At 42.3% G+C, this 18,156-nt stretch overlaps 1 protein-coding gene and 1 non-coding gene across 3 annotated transcripts in view; both read left to right on the top strand.

The window, feature by feature from the left end:
• dapk1 (death-associated protein kinase 1) overlaps window positions 1-18,156 on the top strand; it is an 88,383-nt gene that overhangs the window by 63,737 nt on the left and 6,490 nt on the right. For both annotated transcript variants that reach the window (XM_071903629.2, XM_078285325.1), the window contains exons 17-25: window positions 473-670; window positions 2,372-2,470; window positions 7,282-7,359; window positions 9,147-9,363; window positions 13,379-13,564; window positions 14,398-14,595; window positions 15,737-15,875; window positions 16,402-16,522; window positions 17,287-17,475. In XM_071903629.2, the coding sequence (XP_071759730.2) occupies window positions 473-670; window positions 2,372-2,470; window positions 7,282-7,359; window positions 9,147-9,363; window positions 13,379-13,564; window positions 14,398-14,595; window positions 15,737-15,875; window positions 16,402-16,522; window positions 17,287-17,475 (1,425 nt within the window). The remainder of the gene's footprint in view (window positions 1-472; window positions 671-2,371; window positions 2,471-7,281; window positions 7,360-9,146; window positions 9,364-13,378; window positions 13,565-14,397; window positions 14,596-15,736; window positions 15,876-16,401; window positions 16,523-17,286; window positions 17,476-18,156) is intronic.
• Window positions 15,072-15,206, top strand: LOC139915145 (small nucleolar RNA SNORA17). The gene has a single exon (XR_011784804.2). It is a non-coding gene; the product is annotated as a small nucleolar RNA SNORA17 (small nucleolar RNA).

The raw sequence follows: 18,156 nt of genomic DNA, 5'->3' as shown, positions 1-18,156 counted from the left end.
GCTCTTCATCCTGTCATGGGAAGTGAGCCCAGCCACCCTGCAGAGAAACCTCATTTTGGCTGCTTGTATCCATCAGCTTTCAGTCACCGTGGGTGAGGGAAGGAAGATTGAAATGGGCTTAAACAGAGTACAGAGTGAGTTTTGAAAGCCAGAAATCGCAGCACCTGGTGATGCAGTTGTTGAGTCATCTTAGTCATCGCTGAGTCAGATATCGATCAACAACCTTATCAAACCCCCACACATATTATGGACATTTTGTGATAAGGGGCTGTAAAAATCGTACTTTTTGCACCTTTAAGATTAATCATCACTTTATGACTCAGCTCTTAACCAGCAGTCAGTGAGACGGACAGATGTGTTGAAAATGACACACCCTTTATAAGGCAGTTAAGTGGGACTAATGAGGAATTTAATTGTGCTCTGTGTGTGTGTGTGTGTGTGTGTGTGTGTGTGTGTGTGTGTGTGTGCGCAGGACGGCCACACTGCCCTCCACCTGGCGGTTCGGAGGTGTCAGGTTGAAGTGGTCCGCTGCCTCCTCAGACACCACTGCCACCTGGACCAGCAGGATCGCCACGGCAACACGCCGCTGCACATCGCCTGTAAGGACGGCAACCTGCCCATCGTCATGGCGATCTGCGGTGCCAAGGCCAACCTGGACCTCCCCAACAAGGTCAGGACAACCGCTTCCCACCGCACCCCACACCTTTTTAGAATAGCAGCAGTGATATTTCTTCCAAATCCTGGGCTGATACCCGGCATCATGCCAAAAGATGCATGTACCATCAGAAGTCAAAGGAAAGTGACTGTTTTTGAAGTGATATGCAGTCTCTCTAACTGAGAAAAATTGGTCATATCTCAATGATTTTTGTCCAGTGACTCCAAACTAACAGTTTAAGTCTGCATTGTTTAGTTAAAGTGTGTGTGTGGGTGATTTACACTCTGTATCTCTAGAAGCATTGAATTTAAATATTCTTGGTTACAGAAAAAAAGGACTTCTTTCTGTAAGTGCAGTGTAATTGGACACAAATAAAAACAAAACAATATTTGACATTGCTAGTTCAGTTGCGACCAAAGGAACTTGTCATCCACATAACAATTTTGAATAATTATTTTCTGGTCCATATTATTGGATTTGTTTCCATCCTGAGACATCCAAAGCAAACGGAGAGAAAACCAGTGCCAAGTCTTGTTGGTGTAGTTTATGTGTAGAGCATCTTGTATTTTACCATATACTATATTTTGTTATTGTCTAATCACGTAGTAATTATGGAAATGAGGGCTGTGCATTTCAAAGATGATCAGCCAAAATAATGTTTCAATTGTGAGTGAAGATCGTGTGCAGATGCCTCTTTATTTTAATGAATTCCGTCAAAATAATGAAAGTTGTGAAAGCTGCTTGTATAGATGATTCATATGTACTGTGCATAGTGGTTGATGGACTTGCTCTTTATTCTGATTTCTTACAGACTGCTTACAAGGAAGAAGTAGTAAATACATCATTTTGAAATTTAGGTGATCTATCCCTTTAAGGCAGCTCTCATTTACCCAGTTTTCATTTGAGTGAAAATGCCAATTCGCTGCACGGCTCTGCCAAGCACGACTTCCCACACACTCTCCTGCCTCTTGTGATTTCACATCCTGTTTTGACACCATCCATGTTAATGTATTCCACGATGGGATTGTTTTTCAGACATCGGTTGTCCTCTCGGCGTCTTCTCATACGGAGACATGTTTTTTTCCCCAGAGTAGTTTGGGAAGCGATGTGCATCAGGAGCCGGGCAGCGCTGCCTGAGATGCTGAGACGTATTCATTATTTATTTTCAGTTTGAGCTTGTTTCCTTAAGCTCATCTGAAGCGGCACATCGCACAGTGCTGACTGCATCCCCGGATTTGTCTTCACTGTCAGCTGTAGATGCAGGGGAGAAAAATGAGAGGCGTGGAATTGAAAACGTCTCCCATCCTGTTTGCAGTAAAATAAAATAGGATGAATGTTGCTTGTTTCTTCGAGTTGTGACAAACAACTGAAATGCTGCTTTCAAGGTTGCTTATGTTTTTTAGCGTTAGACAATTGTGGATATTGATATCTACCAAAGACTTTAATCTTGTGGAGAGCAAAACCTTTTTCCTTTTGAGAGAACGTTTAAATGCACACATCAATGGAAAACACCTATGTTATTGATTATTGCTTCTCAACATGTCATATGAAATGTACAATTAAATCCACTGCTCATACTTAAAAACGTGATCATACTTATTTGTAACAAAACAAATTTCTGAGGTCAAGATCCAATACTTTCAGGACTTTGGGGCTGTTTGTAGTTGTATGTCACCTGGTACTGAATGAAAGCTGCTGTCTTGTTTCTTTATCCAGTACGGGAGAACTCCCCTTCACCTGGCGGCTAACAACAGCGGTCTTGAGGTCGTCCGCCACCTCTGCCTGGCTGGAGCCAATATCGACGCCGTCACCAACGTAAGTCACCGCACCGCTTTGTTCTTGTCTGCTTTTCTGCTCGGTTTACAATAGCAGAAGCAGAAGATATTGTTTGATGCATAGCTCATGTCAGGAATAAATCATAGGGACTGTAGCTAATGGAAAAATCGTTTGTCCGGTATCTGAGTAAACTATCCTATTAGTTTAGCGTTTCAGGCTCAGGCTTTGGTCAAGAGTGTCTTTATGGTATTTTGATTAATGATCCTGTACTATAAACATATTCATAGATGAATAGCTCAGCTCTCCAGTGGAGCTGAAGTGCATTAGCATGTAGAGAGAATTTGTCACCATTATAGATTGCACAGCGTGTTATCTTCTGAGGGATGTCGACACGGTTCAGTGGCATGGATGAGCAATATGCATGACATTCCCCCTATAGTATACAAACCTTAAACACTTGTGTCTCAATTTTGTACTCCCCTTAATCACGTTCAAATAAAGGCTTATTGGTGCAGTGGGTTGTTAATTTTCTGCTTGAGCTGTGGAGCAACCTTGCAAATATGCGTAATGAGAGTAGAAAGGCTGATGGCAGCTTTTTTGACCGAAAGAGGATTTAAGCTGCAGAAATTCACTGCAGCACCTACAGTACACTGGGTGTGCAAATTACTAGGACTGCCTTCTTAATACTGAGCTGCACCCCTTTTGCACAATCCATGTGTCACTAGGCTCAAACCTTAAAAATGTTAATGTCTCCTTTTCATCTACATGATTGAAATGGATTAGATCAGTAATGTAAGTAGTAAATTACATATCGGTCATGCAAAACTCGTTATTAATCATAGCTTGTGCAGAGAACTATAGAAGTGCGAAACATTCCGAGTGCCTTGAAGGGATTTACTTACTTACATTGCATGACTTTAGATAGTCGGTTGTTTCTGCTAAGACTGAACAGCAGAAGCGGTGTTGAGGATCTCCGACCGCCACAGGCGAAGTGCTCTTATGAAACCGTTCTGGACTCGATGCGTTTGAGTCTTTTCCCCGGTGGGCAGAGGTTCAAACACAGAGCAGGCTGGGTGTGAGGAGTCAGAAACCAATTTCACTCATTTTATCTGGACGCGAGTGTTTGACCTCAGAGATGGGTGGGAGTTCATGTCCAATGATTTTTAGACGCTGTAGAGGTGCAGAGTTGCTGAATCATGCTTTAACTATACTGTAGTAGAGAATGTAAGTGTGTTCTCAACCTGTACGCCTCCATGCCTCTTTGAGCCTTGAGTCATGACTTCGTTTTACCTGCATTCAACGGAAGTCCGGAAATTAAAACACATAGGCTTAGCAGGTTTTTTATATATCTTTGCCCTCCAAATGAATTTACATTTGACTCACAGTTGTGCCTAGAACTGAATTTTTGTACTTTCTTGACACTAGAAATATATTTTTTCCATTGTTTTTCTATCCAGTTCTTCCGAGCCTATGAGCACCTCGAAGCTTTTTTGAAATCCTGATGAGCTCCAAGTGTAATTCCTCACCTAGTAAACAAGTAGACAGTAAACATGTTGCCCCCCCATGAGTGATGCAGAGTTGTAGTGGGGCAATAAGTAGAAAATATGTTACCTCGTGTTTCTTGTATGCGGCAGGGAAAGCGGAAGAGGAGGTGCCATTTATTGGCATCCAAGATATTGTGTGTGACGTACAGACAGTTAAACGTTGTAGCGCCCCTCCTTAGGCCAATCAGTGCAATCTCAAAAATATGGGTACACGACGATGAGACGCATCATTCCACTGAGTTTCGTCAAAATGCGATCAGTGACATCCAAGATATTGTGTGTGTGTGACGTACAGACAGTTGAACAAACGCCATAGCGCCCCCCTTAGAGCAATGAGTGTACGGTAATATTGAAAATGCCAGAACGGAGCAATGAGGCACATCATTCCTTTAGGTTTCATGAAAATCCGATCAGTGGCATCCAAGATATTGTGTGTGACGAACGGATCCATAGTGACAATGATGTGTCATCTGAAGCTCAGAAACACATTCTTAAAGACAGAAGAATTGTGATAGGAATGTATAACTTGGTATCATCTGCATAACGGTGCAAACCTTCATTGCATTGACAAATTATGTTAGAAACAGGGATTTATTCAGTATAGTGTGAAAAATCCCCAGAGCTCAACCCTGGGCTCAGTATAATCAACTTGAGTCTTTTGAGTATTTAGTTACACAAACTTGAACCTCCCAGCCGTCTTGCACCAGCTTTACCCATTTGTAACTGAAATTCCCCTGACAGGAAGAGCAATCGAGCCACAAAATCCAAAGACCAAGACCAAAGCAAGCAATAACTCTTTCTCTATGTTGGGTAACATGTTACCTTACATGATTGATTACAGTCAAGGCAATATTTCACTCTCATCTGAAGAGTCTTATTTCATTCTATCTCCAACATGGAGGTGAATAAGTGACATTAAAAATGAAGCCGCTTTCTAGGCTACACTGCTGATTGTGCCACACTGGGGCTTCTCCTTCTCTCCCTGCTATTCTCCGGCTGTTAATATTGCATGAGAGCTGATGCGCTATGCATGTTTAATCTAGAAAGCGCATATTGGGATGTATAATTCATTGTCCAGTGGCTTACGGTCAGTGGTTTGTTGTGGAGCACAGCTGAGGAAGGATAAACCCGGTGTGCTGCTCGATTTCTATCATTCGCTCTGTTTGCAAGTGTCATTGCATGAGAAAAATCAAGAATATATTTGCAGACACCTGGTGGCTTAGCAGGCTTAGTCACATACCATGTATTCACAACACTGTCGGTTTGAATCTAACTGTCAGCCTGTCATGCATGTCTTCACTCCTCTCTCTCTCCAATCTTTCCTGTCACTCTGCACTGTATTCTGTCAAACGGAGCAGAAATGCCATGTTAAACTTAAAGAATATGCTTGGATGGTGAGGTTTTAACCCAGGTTAGGATATGTAATGGCTTCTTGAAGAGGTTTAAGTTTCAGACGCGCTGGTCATTCCGTGCCAGCAGATATTCACTCAAAATGGGAGACGGATGATCTGATATTCCTTTCCAATTCCGCGTGGCAGAAAACACCAGCCGTTCCCATCATCTGTCGGTTGCCAAGCAGCACTAGTAATAACCGCGACAGTCTGCCATCTGTAAGAGCAGGGTGTCATGGATTTGTTCACATATTAATTCAAAGTAAATGGTCAATTTTCTGCTCAAACTGCACTTCATTTGCATTCACGTTTTTGGCATTTAGCTGATGCTCTTACCCAGAGCAAACTGCAATGAGAGCAACAGTAGAATAGCATTGGTTAGATCAATGAAATGGCAAGCAGCCCAAAAACAAGAAGCGTAAGGGTCTGGGACTTGGTGCCCTTATAATATTCCTGTGACCATATAATGATAATCTAAGGCTGAAGTTCTTGGGGAAAGAAATACCTAAAGAATATCTAAGCCCAGAGACAAACTGGAAAATTCATTATCGGCCAGTCTTCACATAGAAACAATTGATTTTCTTAAAACAACCAGTGATCAGTATCCCACTTGGAGCATCCTTTGCTTTGGCGAACTCTGAAGGAGGAAGCTGTGTGTGTGTGTGTGTGTGTGTGTTTCAGTCTGTCTGGGAGCTTTTTCCCTTTGGAGCGGCAGCCAGGCCGGACGCTGACAGATGGCCGACTTAGTGAAAGAGACAGAGACATGAAACTTGTCGGGACTGCAGTGTTTCTGTGTCAGCGTGTTGAGGGGGAAACGGAGAGGGCTCCGAATTGGGGCAATGTTAGAGATGGATGGAGCGAAGGAATGAGAGTGAGTGTGTGTGTGTGTGTGTGTGTGTGTGTGTGTGTGTGTGTGCCATAGAGACTTTGCAGTTGTGTCACAAATCTCCTAGCAACCACAGCTGGTGCCATCATGGATATCCGCTGGAGAATTGGCTTTGCAAAAATAATGATTAAATGTGTGAAAACTGGTCAGGGAGAAGAGAGATACCTGAAAAGACCGGTGTGGTGCTGCTACAGCGGTAATGTTATTAGTGAAAGTGAATAGTCTGATAAGGTACACTTGTTTCCAAATGTCTTGTCTTTAGTCCTAGTCTCTACTCTTCACTCTGTAGCTTGAGAAGAGTCAGCTCAATTGAACTAACAGCTGTTTTTTGTCTTTGTTAGCTAGCTGCAGGCTAATTTAGCAAAGCAACTGGTGTTACAGTCAACATGCGAATCTCAACTAAAGATTTTGATACCGAGTTATCATCATTATACATCTATAATGATGTATTCTTACAACATAAGAATAGGCAATATACAATATACACGTTCAGACATGGCCCAAGACTTAGCAGCTAACTACAACTTTCTAGTGGACGAAGATCTCAGCACACTAGAGAGATTACGTCGTTTAGAGGAAGAAGCTATCCGGTTCTTCCTTTTCTCCTGTGTGACAATTGTGTTTTTAGTCCAGCAAACATCAGAAAAACTTTACTTTCAGTTAAGGTTTAAGCTGTCATAATTTGTAAAATGAGTTTGATTTTCAGCAGAACTTGGCTTCTAGTTTTCAGCAGCCAAAAGCACCAAGCAGTGACAGAATGTTTTGTATTTTATTTCATTATTTTTTATAGTCAGCTTATGTGCAGCTTATGTCAGTGTTGCCTGCATTACCTTATACTAGACTGGCAGACTTTAGTGCATGAATAAATCTGAGATACTGGGCTTTCTAAATGAAATACCAATAACAATGCTTGTGAGAAACACTGGAGTGCAAATGTTAACAGCCAAAGGAAATGGAGGTGATTATGTATCTGTTTGCTTGAGGTTTATTATACATATTTGTTTCTCTCTTTCTCTCTCTGTCTGACAGGATGGAAAGACGGCAGAGGATCTGGCTTCCAGTGAACATCATGAACACATTGTCGCATTGCTGGGCAAGCTTAAGAAGGTAGATGAACACACACACACACCTAAGTTTATCAATAAAGGTGACGAGTCCTATGAATGATTGTGTAATTACAACACTAATTAAAATGGAGAATGGAGGGGAAAGAAAAGAAAAGATTGTTGACATTTGAAGCACTAAACGCTGTATGGCTGCAACACCAGCCTTCAGAAACACTCATCACACTTCAGCTATTTCAGTGCAGAGGTGTGGAATCTCACATTTCCATCAGGAATGTGTTGGATTGTAGTATTCCTCCGTTTCAGACTTCTTGGTAACACTTTACTTAAGGCATACAGCGAGAATGGATCATGGTAAAGTATGTGGTAAAAGGTGTTTATGTGCGGCTGCATTTAGAGGAAGTAGTTCGCTTTTACCGAAGTTCAATTTATAGCCCGATATCAGACTAAATGATTTAAGAGTGGTAAGGGCAGCGGAGACAGATAAGAGATGTACAAGAGAAGCTAGAGTGGATTATAATGTTATAGTACTGTATGAACCATTAGAAGCTCCTCCAGCAGGTTTTCATCACGTCTTCAAGAAAATAATTAGAAACTGCCAAATCATAACTGTATTTTAGTCTTGCTATTGATAGAAGATGTTTATAATGCGTAAAAATTATGCTTGAATACATTTTAGTATTTTAGCTGGCGCTCTTATCCAGGTACAGACTTACATTGAGGCAGGGCTTCAGTGTCTTGCTCAAGAACATTTTGACAGGAGGACACGCACCGCTGGGATCAAACTTGAGACCTTCCAGTTACGGGACGGTCCCTCTAGCTGCTGTGCTACACTGCTGTGTAGAGACGAATGGGTTTAATCCAGGCTTCCCAGGCTGAAGCAATACAGCCATTTCCACCAAAAAATGCAGGCAAACGTATACCTAAAGTGTTACCAACTTCTTTTCCAATCCATTTTTTCCAGAAAATCCGCTGAGATTCAGTGCAGAGCGTGAAAATATGAAAGCAGCAACTGTGAAAACAGTCATCCTCTGCATATGCTGGGCTAATTTAAGAAAGCCTGGCACATGGATGCCAGTTTTGGAGGAGCGGCTCATTTCCTGGACCCCAGAAAAACATTCAGAGAGCAACTATTCCTCTTGCTCTAAAATGTGAATCACATTTATTAATATTAGAAGTTTTAGTTTTTCAATACATGTTGGCATTAGCTAAGTAGGAGTATGGAGTGCTTTCACATCCCACACAACTACTCACACTACATGAGGACACTTTTCATATATGACTCATCAGCTACTGGATAGTTAAAAAATATATATATGCTGCATCATGTAAACAGATGTTAACAGTTGAATTGGCAGGATTGCAACAGGCTGCTGAGGAGACAACTGTTTTTCAAAGTGGCTTTTATTGTTTCTGTAGATGAGAGTACGGCTTGTCCTATTTTCACATAGACAAACTTGCTCACATGAGCTGAGAAGATTATTTTGGTGTGTGGAAGCATTCATGCATCATATTCAAAAGAGGAAGGAGCCCGCACACTGAAGATAACCTGGATGTCAAAACATTTGTGAAATAGTCATTTTCTGTCTTGATTAAAATATCTCTTTCAGAACAAAAAGGGAAAGACGCACTGTTGCATGCTAACAAGTGTTATTGGAGGAATGTCTGATACCAAAAACCTTCTCAGAAAGGGAGTGTGTGTGGTTAAATGTTCTCAGATGGAGTGATGCGTTTTGTGGGGATCCTTGAAATGAAAAAGTTTGGGAAGCCATGCCATAGATATACAATGAATGTGACCTGAATTTGAATCAGTCCCTGTTTTTGGATCAGGACAACCACAAGCTGAGCTACATCCAGCAGCTGCGGCCCACCCAGACGGTCCAGCCCAGGATCAAGCTGAAGCTGTTCGGCCACTCCGGCGCCGGGAAGAGCACGCTGCTGGAGTCTCTGAAGTGCGGCATCCTGCGCAGCTTCTTCAGGAGGAGGAGAACACGCATGACCAACACGACACGCCACCCCAACTCCCCCGTCAACTCCAAACCCGCCGGTAGGTGACAGCCGCCTCCGGGGGAAGCTGAGATAATCCAGAACCAAATCCTGTCCAAAATTAACTTTCTGACTCACCTGCCAAGGGCTGGTAAACAAACAAAAAAAACCTGCCAAGAATATTTTTCCACCAGCCAAAATAATAATTCTATATAGAGATGCTCTGTGTTAATTTAGATCACTCACTTACAGATCAAGTTTGTAATTCATCATGAAGTGCAACAGAACTCAAATTACAAGAGTGTGAATGTGAAGCAGGATGGTGCTGAAGAAAGAGCAAGCATGCTCTTGATTTATATTTTTGATAGTTGGGCTACTCTTTAATTGTCTGTATCGGTTGTTGCATATCAGAAAGTTTGCAGAATAACGTCAGTATTGGTTATCAAATGTTTATGACCCTTTTTTTAAGTGATTTTCTCAGATGCATAGTATTTCAAGCAATCATCTGCAGGTTTAAATCCATGTATATCATCTAGTTTTGCTATTGAAAACCACTTGATTCATTGCCCATCTTTGGTTGTCCACACAGTAAAAAGCACCAACGCAATCATTTCCCAGCTTGTAGTGACTGGTGTGGGTTCACTGACGTTTCAACCCTATCCGCCCCACCAAACCCCATAAACCTCACTGTAATCTTAAAAGGGAAAGCGGCCAACGCTTTTCTCCGCTCCTGCCATTCAGAAAAGCTTTCTGTGGAAGTCGCTGCTGCACAGACTGATTGGTCCGTGTCAAGACCCCCTGACATGTTCAGTGTAGTGTGACAAACATTTCCAAGCACACACACACACACACTCTCTGTTCCTCTTTCAATCTCTCTCTGTATTTGCACTTTTCAGTCTCTGTTATCCTCCGTCTCTCTCCGTCACACACACACACACACACACACACTCTCTCTGGTGTTTTCTTTAACCACTCTATCTATCTTGTAGCGCTCGGAGCCATTACCTCCCAGACAGACGTGCTGCTCGCTCAGATAATGGTCAGTTACGCGAGCCGTATAGAGTTACTGATCCCATCTGCTATACTATCTGGATATCTGTAGCCACTGTCAAAGCTGAAATGGGTTTGAAAGAGTTTTTTTCTCGTTCTTTTGCTTCTCGCTGGATTCTGTAATAGTCCTTATTGACCCTGCGCTGTATCTACAGCGCTACGTGACGTGACTTGAAGAGACGCTATAGAAACAGACAGAAAAGCGGGGCTGAGAGGGCGCAAACACCGGCGTGATGCACATTTGTCCCCCCTCTTAGATTCCCATTCAAACCATGTGTTTTTTAGAGAGTGGGGAAACTTAATATAAGCATCTGTTTTGTACCTTTGTCAGCCTGTCAAGCATCTATTTTTGTGCTTTTGTCAGCCTGTCAAAGATTAAACTATGTCAACTTAAATGCATATTTGCCTTTCTCCAGTGTCAACATTCGTACCTTTGTGATTCTGTAAAAGCATCACAACCTTCTATACCTTTGTGGGCATGAAAAGAGACTAGAAACCTGCAAGTACCTGATGTGTATCTTATTTTTCTGGGCTCTCAGGCTATTCATCAAGTTATTTGTGGTGATCTCTTTTTTTCATTCGTTCTTTTCATTCCACAGTTAAAGTTAATAGAGCAGCATAATAACAAATAAAGGTTGTGCTTAGCTTGAATACAGCCTCGCGTTCCCAGTTTTCATGTTTCTTTTTAATTCTTCTGAGAGGCTCGGGCCTGGCACAAGGACAAAACGTGTTGACAGACATATTGAGCAGATTTCCATCCCTGAAGCCCAAATCTAACCATTATTATAGAAAAACCTGCCTGCTGACCTAGAACCAGCAACCCAGTGGGGCGTCAGATTCATTTTTCATGTGTCTTACATTCTTTTACATTACTCACATAGACAGATGTCTCAAAACAACAAGGGAAAGGCCACGACTACTGTGCATATGCCGTTATCTTTATAGTTGACATTTGGAAATTTCATTTTCAGGCACATTTACATAGGGTTAAGGTTCGAAAGCATTGTATAGAATTTGAATCCAGTATCAAATCTGCTTATCAAATCTGAATCCTTTCGAATCCCTTATCGAACCTTTTTACATCATTTGTCGGGGGGGGGGGGGGGGGGGAACAGGACAAAGAAAATTTCAAAAACACGGCACAAATACTGCATTTCACTGGATTCTCATTTAATTTTGAGAAGTGTGCCCACGCTTTCAAACACTTGTGTCGATCGGCCATGTTGACAAACACACTGGGAGGTGGGTCTGGGGATGCAAATGTATGACATCATCGGGGGGGACTTGAGGATTAAGAAATCTGGGTATTTTGCTAACTTGGAACCCTAAAGTCAGGATAATCAGGCTGAAAGAAAACACAGTTCATCTGGAGCAGAGCTTTTTGGTTCGTTGCTTGAAGTGAGCAGTCATGTCGCCTCATGTCAAGTCCCCTGAGTGTACAGCACATTAATTGTAGTTGTGTTGTTATAGAGCACATCCACACCAAGCGTGTTTGGAGCAGTTTATTCAAACTCTAGAGTGTTCATTCTTTTAATTTGGTTTGTTTGTCCAGGTGACAACAACACCAGCCAGTCTCTGGTGTCGACAAATAACCACACAGAGACGCCTGAAAATGTCTCAGTCCTCTTAACAAACCACCCCACAGTTCTCTTGTTAGACTGAGAATGTAATCTGAACCAACTAGAGGAAACAAACCCCAAAACACAAGGGTTTATGGGTAGAAGGAAACAGATGTTGACATCTGATAGCCAGCAGTTCCTCATGCTTGGAAAGCCTAGCAGAACAAACTGAACTGAAAGTAAACTTGTCAAGATGAGGTGAAATGTCTCCTTGGTGTATGAGCCGAGAAACACATTTCTTAATGGATTTGTTTTGACCCCACCCCTCCCCCCCGCTGCCAAAATCTCTAACCTGGTGGTGCAACAGGTCACCAAAACTCTGTCCAATAAGATAACTACTTGTGAGTCCATGTGACTTTTGTTTACAAGCCCTGGTTCATCTGTAACTGGGCAGTGTGAACCTAAACAAACCAAATACAAAAATGCAACAAAGTGAACTTTTCCACTCTGGTTTAGACCAAAGAAAACAGACTGTAGGTGTGGTCCCATAGTGTCAAGCCTCTACTGGGGATTCATTTACAATGGAACAGCACCCCCATGTGTTAGAAAGTATGATGCCATTAGTTAGAACACTAGATAGACCTAATCATGTTAAAGGATATTTACTCAAATAAGGAAATGGGATGACTTGTGGTCAGTTTGGGCTTACAGTAGTATAAATTTGCCTTACTGTAATCTTAAATATTTCAACACTCCACCGCTGTACACACATGAAATGTACAGTATAGATTTAGGAAACATTAGCTCTTGGGTTATATTTATTCAGTTGAGTTTTTTTGTAGTGGCTTAGATGCCATTCTGCTGTTTCCTCACGTTTTGTATTGTGATCCAGTCATGTGTCTCCTGAAAGACATCAGCGTGGCTTTTAGAGAGTCTGATACATCTGTAGATTAGCGTTTGGTTTTTTTTTTAAGGCTGATACCAATATTTTTTAATTGAGCTGAGCTGATAGTTTGTGCCGTTATTCAGAATCTTTTAATTTGGCCAGTTTCAGGCCAAAAATGCAAGAATTCAGTGTTTCCTTCAGAATCTGAAACAACATTTAGACTTTGGGACACTAAAGCTCTCCATTGAAACCCAGGATAATAATAATATAATAATACTAACCATAATAATAATAATAATAAACAATATATTCATCCATATTTGCATGGAATTTGATCAAAATGTTGCATTGAATCAATTCAGGTTAAGGGCTTCCCATTGACAACCAGTGTAGTATTGATCAATTCTACAGTACAATAACTATGTAATCAAACAAACTGCATCATACACTGATATCTGGCTGATATCTGATGTTTAATGGGAACATCCAGTATCAACCCGATATATCAGCAAACTAATATAACGGTCTAACTAATAAACAGGTTCTTTAACACCTCCTCATGTATCTGTCTGTGCCTTTAGTGTCGGTGAGCATTTCCAACCTCTACCCCGGCTGTGAGAACGTGAGTGTGCGGAGTCGCAGCATGATGTTCGAGCCCAGCCTGACCAAGGGCGTCCTGGAGGTCTTCTCCCCCGTCCACAGCGCCCTGTCCTCGGCCGATGAACAGGCCACCAAGGCCATCGACATCCAGCACGCCAACATCAACGGTGAGGATCGGACTGAGGTCGAGGGGTTTGATTTAGAAAGAGGCAAAACAGTGGATTGGCCCTTAATCTGTGGGGAAATACTTAATTATGAATTTTACTCTGGAAAAAGATCTGTTTTGGTACGTCAGTTAATTGAACAAGCACAGATTCTCCACAGTTCCACAGCGTATTCATGGCAGTGATTTATTGTTATTTCAGAATATCTGAAAAGGAATGTGTGAAAATTGGCAGCTAAGGTGTGAAGATTTATCTCACAATGAGAGAAAACTTTTACTTCCTTTGTTGACTCAGATAACGCTCAATAAAGAACGCACATAATTTGTAGAAAATTATTTTCCCAAGTGTTGTAGATCGTGATGAATAGCGCACCAGTATATTATACTGTCACAGCGGCCAAATCCAGATGCACACTCTTTGATGTGGTTTCCAGTATTTTAGTGTGAATTTATTAAAGTGTTTCTAAAGGCAAGTGATGTGAAATCCATTTGAGAAGCTAAATATGAAATTTTGTATTAAAAGTCTGTGTCTGGATTAGCTTTAGGGTGTCTGGATTTAGCCGCTGTCGAGGAGTGTCTCATCCCTCGCTGACCTGAATTTTCTTCTTGATGCTGTGGGGAAAAACAGCTTGTTAGCATTCCTCATATAAACTGAACTAGCTCATTAGCATGCAGCTAGTGGTTCCCTTTGGTATGAATAGGGAAAGCCAACCATGCCAACATGCTGTTCATTTCAGTTTATTCAAGTGCCAGCACAAAAAAAATCCCACATTGTGAGAAGTGCCTGATGGAAGACGAACTGTATTTCAGTCTTCTAACCCCCGTATTTCCCTGCAGGTGTGGGGGATTTCAGTGTGTGGGAGTTTTCGGGGAACCCGGTCTATTACTGCTCCTACGACTACTTTGCGGCCAATGACGCCACGGCTCTCCATCTGGTCCTGTTCAGCCTGGAGGAGCCGTACGAGACCCAGCTGGGCCACATCACCTACTGGCTCAACCTGCTCAAAGCCCTCACCCTGCCCCAGGACAACATCGGTAAGGAAGGAGGGAGGGAAGGAAGGATGGATGAGATCAAGCTCAGTCACATCATCAGTCATAAATAACCAAACTAGGTCTATCTTGGTGGATTGGTGGATTTATAGTCATTGATCATGTTTACACAGAGACAAAAAATGCCTCTATGGTGTCTAATTTAGATCCGTGTCATGTCTTACCCCAAAACATGCCAATTTTGACTCCTTGACTTTCACCAGACAACACCTTGAAAGTTATTGAAAAGTCATTTAATTTGATGTCCAAGTGAGTGTGTGAACCCTGTCATGTTGTTCTGTCAGGGACGACTAGTTTGACGAAACTCACAATAACCACATGTCAAATATAAACTGGATTACTATGGGAAGTGTCACTTTATAGAATCATGTAAACAGCTGAATCTGTTGGCAGTAGTCACATTGCTGTGTGCATGTAAACGCAGCCAGTGAATATCTGAAGTCGAATATAAAAAAAATGCTTATGCCCCTTGAGGCGTTGCAGCCCAACTATCAGTGTTGCGGCTGTGTCACAAGGTGGCAGAGAGAGAACGGTGTCTGTCTACACTGGGACCCGCAGCACCCTGGGGCCTCAGAGTGAAGCTGACCACCCACACTTTACACATTTACACACATTTACTCTTATCCAGAGTCAGTGGCTGTGTATACACGCACAAACAATACTCTTCTCCACTAAACAAATGTAAATGTCATAACTGGGTTAGAATAACTTGGTAAAGCTTGTACTGCGATTATGAGAAACCTGGTTAAGATGCCTGGCTTCCTCCCATATTAAACTGGTTGGAAACATCTTACTCCTTTCATTTTTGGTTTTAACCCGAACATCATGAGTACATTTTGATGTCGACAAAAAACATGGCAGTGAACAGTGCTTACTATTGAGACTATTTCTTTCCCCTGTACTAGAAGTAACTTATATTTCAGTCACAGAGGGAGGGGGGATGTCCTGTTAACTGGTTTATATATTAGATTATCCTCATTTAACTGACATTTTATTTGCAGATGAGACAATGAGAGCAGGCTTCAACTTTTGGACTAAGGAAACACTGTTCTCACACCTAATGATACTATGTGTGCGTGTGTGTGTGTGTGTGCGTGTGCGTGTGTGTGTGCTTGTCTCTCTCCAGCTTTCGGAGGCCGGATCCAGCAGCCCCTGGCGGTGGTGCTGGTGGCGACCCACGCCGACCTGGCCAACGTCCCCAGAGCTTTTTCTGGAGAGTTCAGCTACGACAAGGAGAGAGCGCTGCTGAAGGAAGTCAGGAACAGGTGTGGGCTCAGACCGCGGCACATAGATGGGTTTAAATGGGATACACTGAGTTTTGGGGTTTTTTCACAGTGAGATTTTATTCAGCCATTTTATTCACCAGAAGATGAATCAGGCTTGCTAGAGTTCCTCATTGAAACCACTGTTACCACTAGACTTAAGCTCATTAGCTTGCAGCTAGTTCCAGTCTTTCGTTTCAGTAAGGTAACAGTGCTAACAATCTGTTGTTAGGATTGCTGAAGACAAATGCTGAAGAAACTTTCCCCCACATTGCAGTGACTGTTGAAGAAAAATAAGGCTAAATTCAAAGTGTCTGGGATCCATTTAGGGTGTGTATGTCTGTGGAGGGGGAGAGCGAAAAGAGAATTTCTCCCTCGGGGATCAATAGAGTCTCTCAAACAAAAGTATTAGTATTGATATTAGCATTATAAACTATTGCACTCCTAATACTGTTACAATGGATGTTCCTCTGCTCCTGTGAAGAGGTTGTTACCTTCTTTTTTTAACATTGTATGTTTTGTTTTTTAGGTTTGGGAACGACCTGGAGATCAGTGACAAGTTGTTTGTGACAGACGCCGGAGCCTCCAACTCCAGAGACATGAAGCTGCTGAGGAGCCACCTGCAGGAGCTTCGCACCAGCATCATCTCTGTGAGCTTTCTGTCTCACTCCGTGTGTGTGTGTGTGTGTGTGTGTGTGTGTGTGTGTGTGTGGTTTCTTGTACTTCTATCCTTGTGAGAACCAGTTTGATTGTTACTCCTTCAGAGAGAGGACATTTTTGCAACGTGAGGTCATTGGTAGGATTCCTCTATCACTTCTTCTCTTCGGTCTCTTCCTCTAAGCCACTGTCTTTTACTGTCTTCCTCAATGAGTACAGTCACATGCACACCAACACTCCTATTACTCAGACCGTTTTCATTTCGTATTTCTTAGTTCTTTTTGCGATATTGCAGAACAACCTGACAGGAGCGTTCTTATTTGCAATCCTGTCCTGAAAGCAGAAGATACTGTCATGTCTGATGAGTCTGATGGACTTTGTGACATGTGCAGTTTAAAAAAAATGACTAAGGTGTTTACATGCACCGATAAATCAAAAAGATTGAGCAGAAATCTGTGATTATCTCTGATTATGACCTTACCCCGATTAAGATAATTGGTGTTTACTTGTCAATTTCTACAGCCGGAGTCTTGTCTTCATCATGTTAAGACTGAATTATTTGCGTGCATGTAAACAAACTCAATCTGTCGTGAAATGGTGGATATCCAAACAGATTCTAAACTGAATCCACAATATCTGTTCTTCTATTCAGTGCTCAGTTTAGTTTAGCTGGCTACTACAAGAGACTCACATAAATAAAGCATGTATAACACACTAAAGCCTCTTATTGATTCCCTCTGTTTCTCCGTCGGTGCAGAGGTGCAGTCCCATGACGCTGCTGTCGGAGCGCCTGCTGGCCGCCCTGCCGGCCTGGAGGAAGCTGAGCGGACCCAACCAGCTGACGTCATGGCAGCAGTTTGTGAGCGACGTGCAGGAGCACATCAACCCGCTGGTCAGCCAGGACCACCTGCGCACACTGGCTCTGCAGCTGCACAGCATGGGAGAGGTGGGTGGTTCACTGGAGAATAGGAACGTTTTCATACTACGGTCCGACCAATCGTGATTCATGAATAAAAAAAACAATTTAGATGTAGCGCGAATGCATGTTAAGTCAATGAAAGGAGGTGAACAGAGTGAGATGGACGCAGCTTTGCTCTATGTGGCGTCAATTAAGGGGAAGAGCTGTTTCACTCAAGTTGAAATGTTTAATCTTGAGCAGTAAGTTCACCTGGCGCAATGAAGTGATCAGCTTCAAACAGGACTCTATATCCAGGTGCCTGTAAATATCTCCCCCCACCATAGTATTTACACCCGGAAAAATGTCCATTCGATTGTGACCAATAACATCTGCACAAAAAGTTTGTAAAAGCTAGATTCCCCAAAGAAGATGATGATGAAGGTGATGGCAGCCAAGCCTGGTGCAAAAGGATTAAAACGCAAGCATGATGAAATAAAAAATATCATGCTGAAGCACAGTTTCAAGTAATATACATTGTCTCGTCATTCCTTGCCATTTAAAAAAAAAAAATTTGAAGAGAAGAAAGACCAAAACCACCAGTCATAACGCTGTGGCCGGAGCCCTGGCTGCTTTCTGCTGTCATGTGGCGGCATCAGACCTGCAGAACTGCCCCTCACTTCCTGTGTGAACGTACAGTCAGAGACACTTCCTGCTGTTTTCTCACATTCT

Source organism: Centroberyx gerrardi, chromosome 8 (genome assembly GCF_048128805.1).
Source record: "Centroberyx gerrardi isolate f3 chromosome 8, fCenGer3.hap1.cur.20231027, whole genome shotgun sequence".
NCBI classification, from domain to species: Eukaryota; Metazoa; Chordata; class Actinopteri; order Beryciformes; family Berycidae; genus Centroberyx; species Centroberyx gerrardi.
Note: the sequence above shows the minus strand (reverse complement) of the source record. Positions and strands in the feature narration are given on the sequence as shown.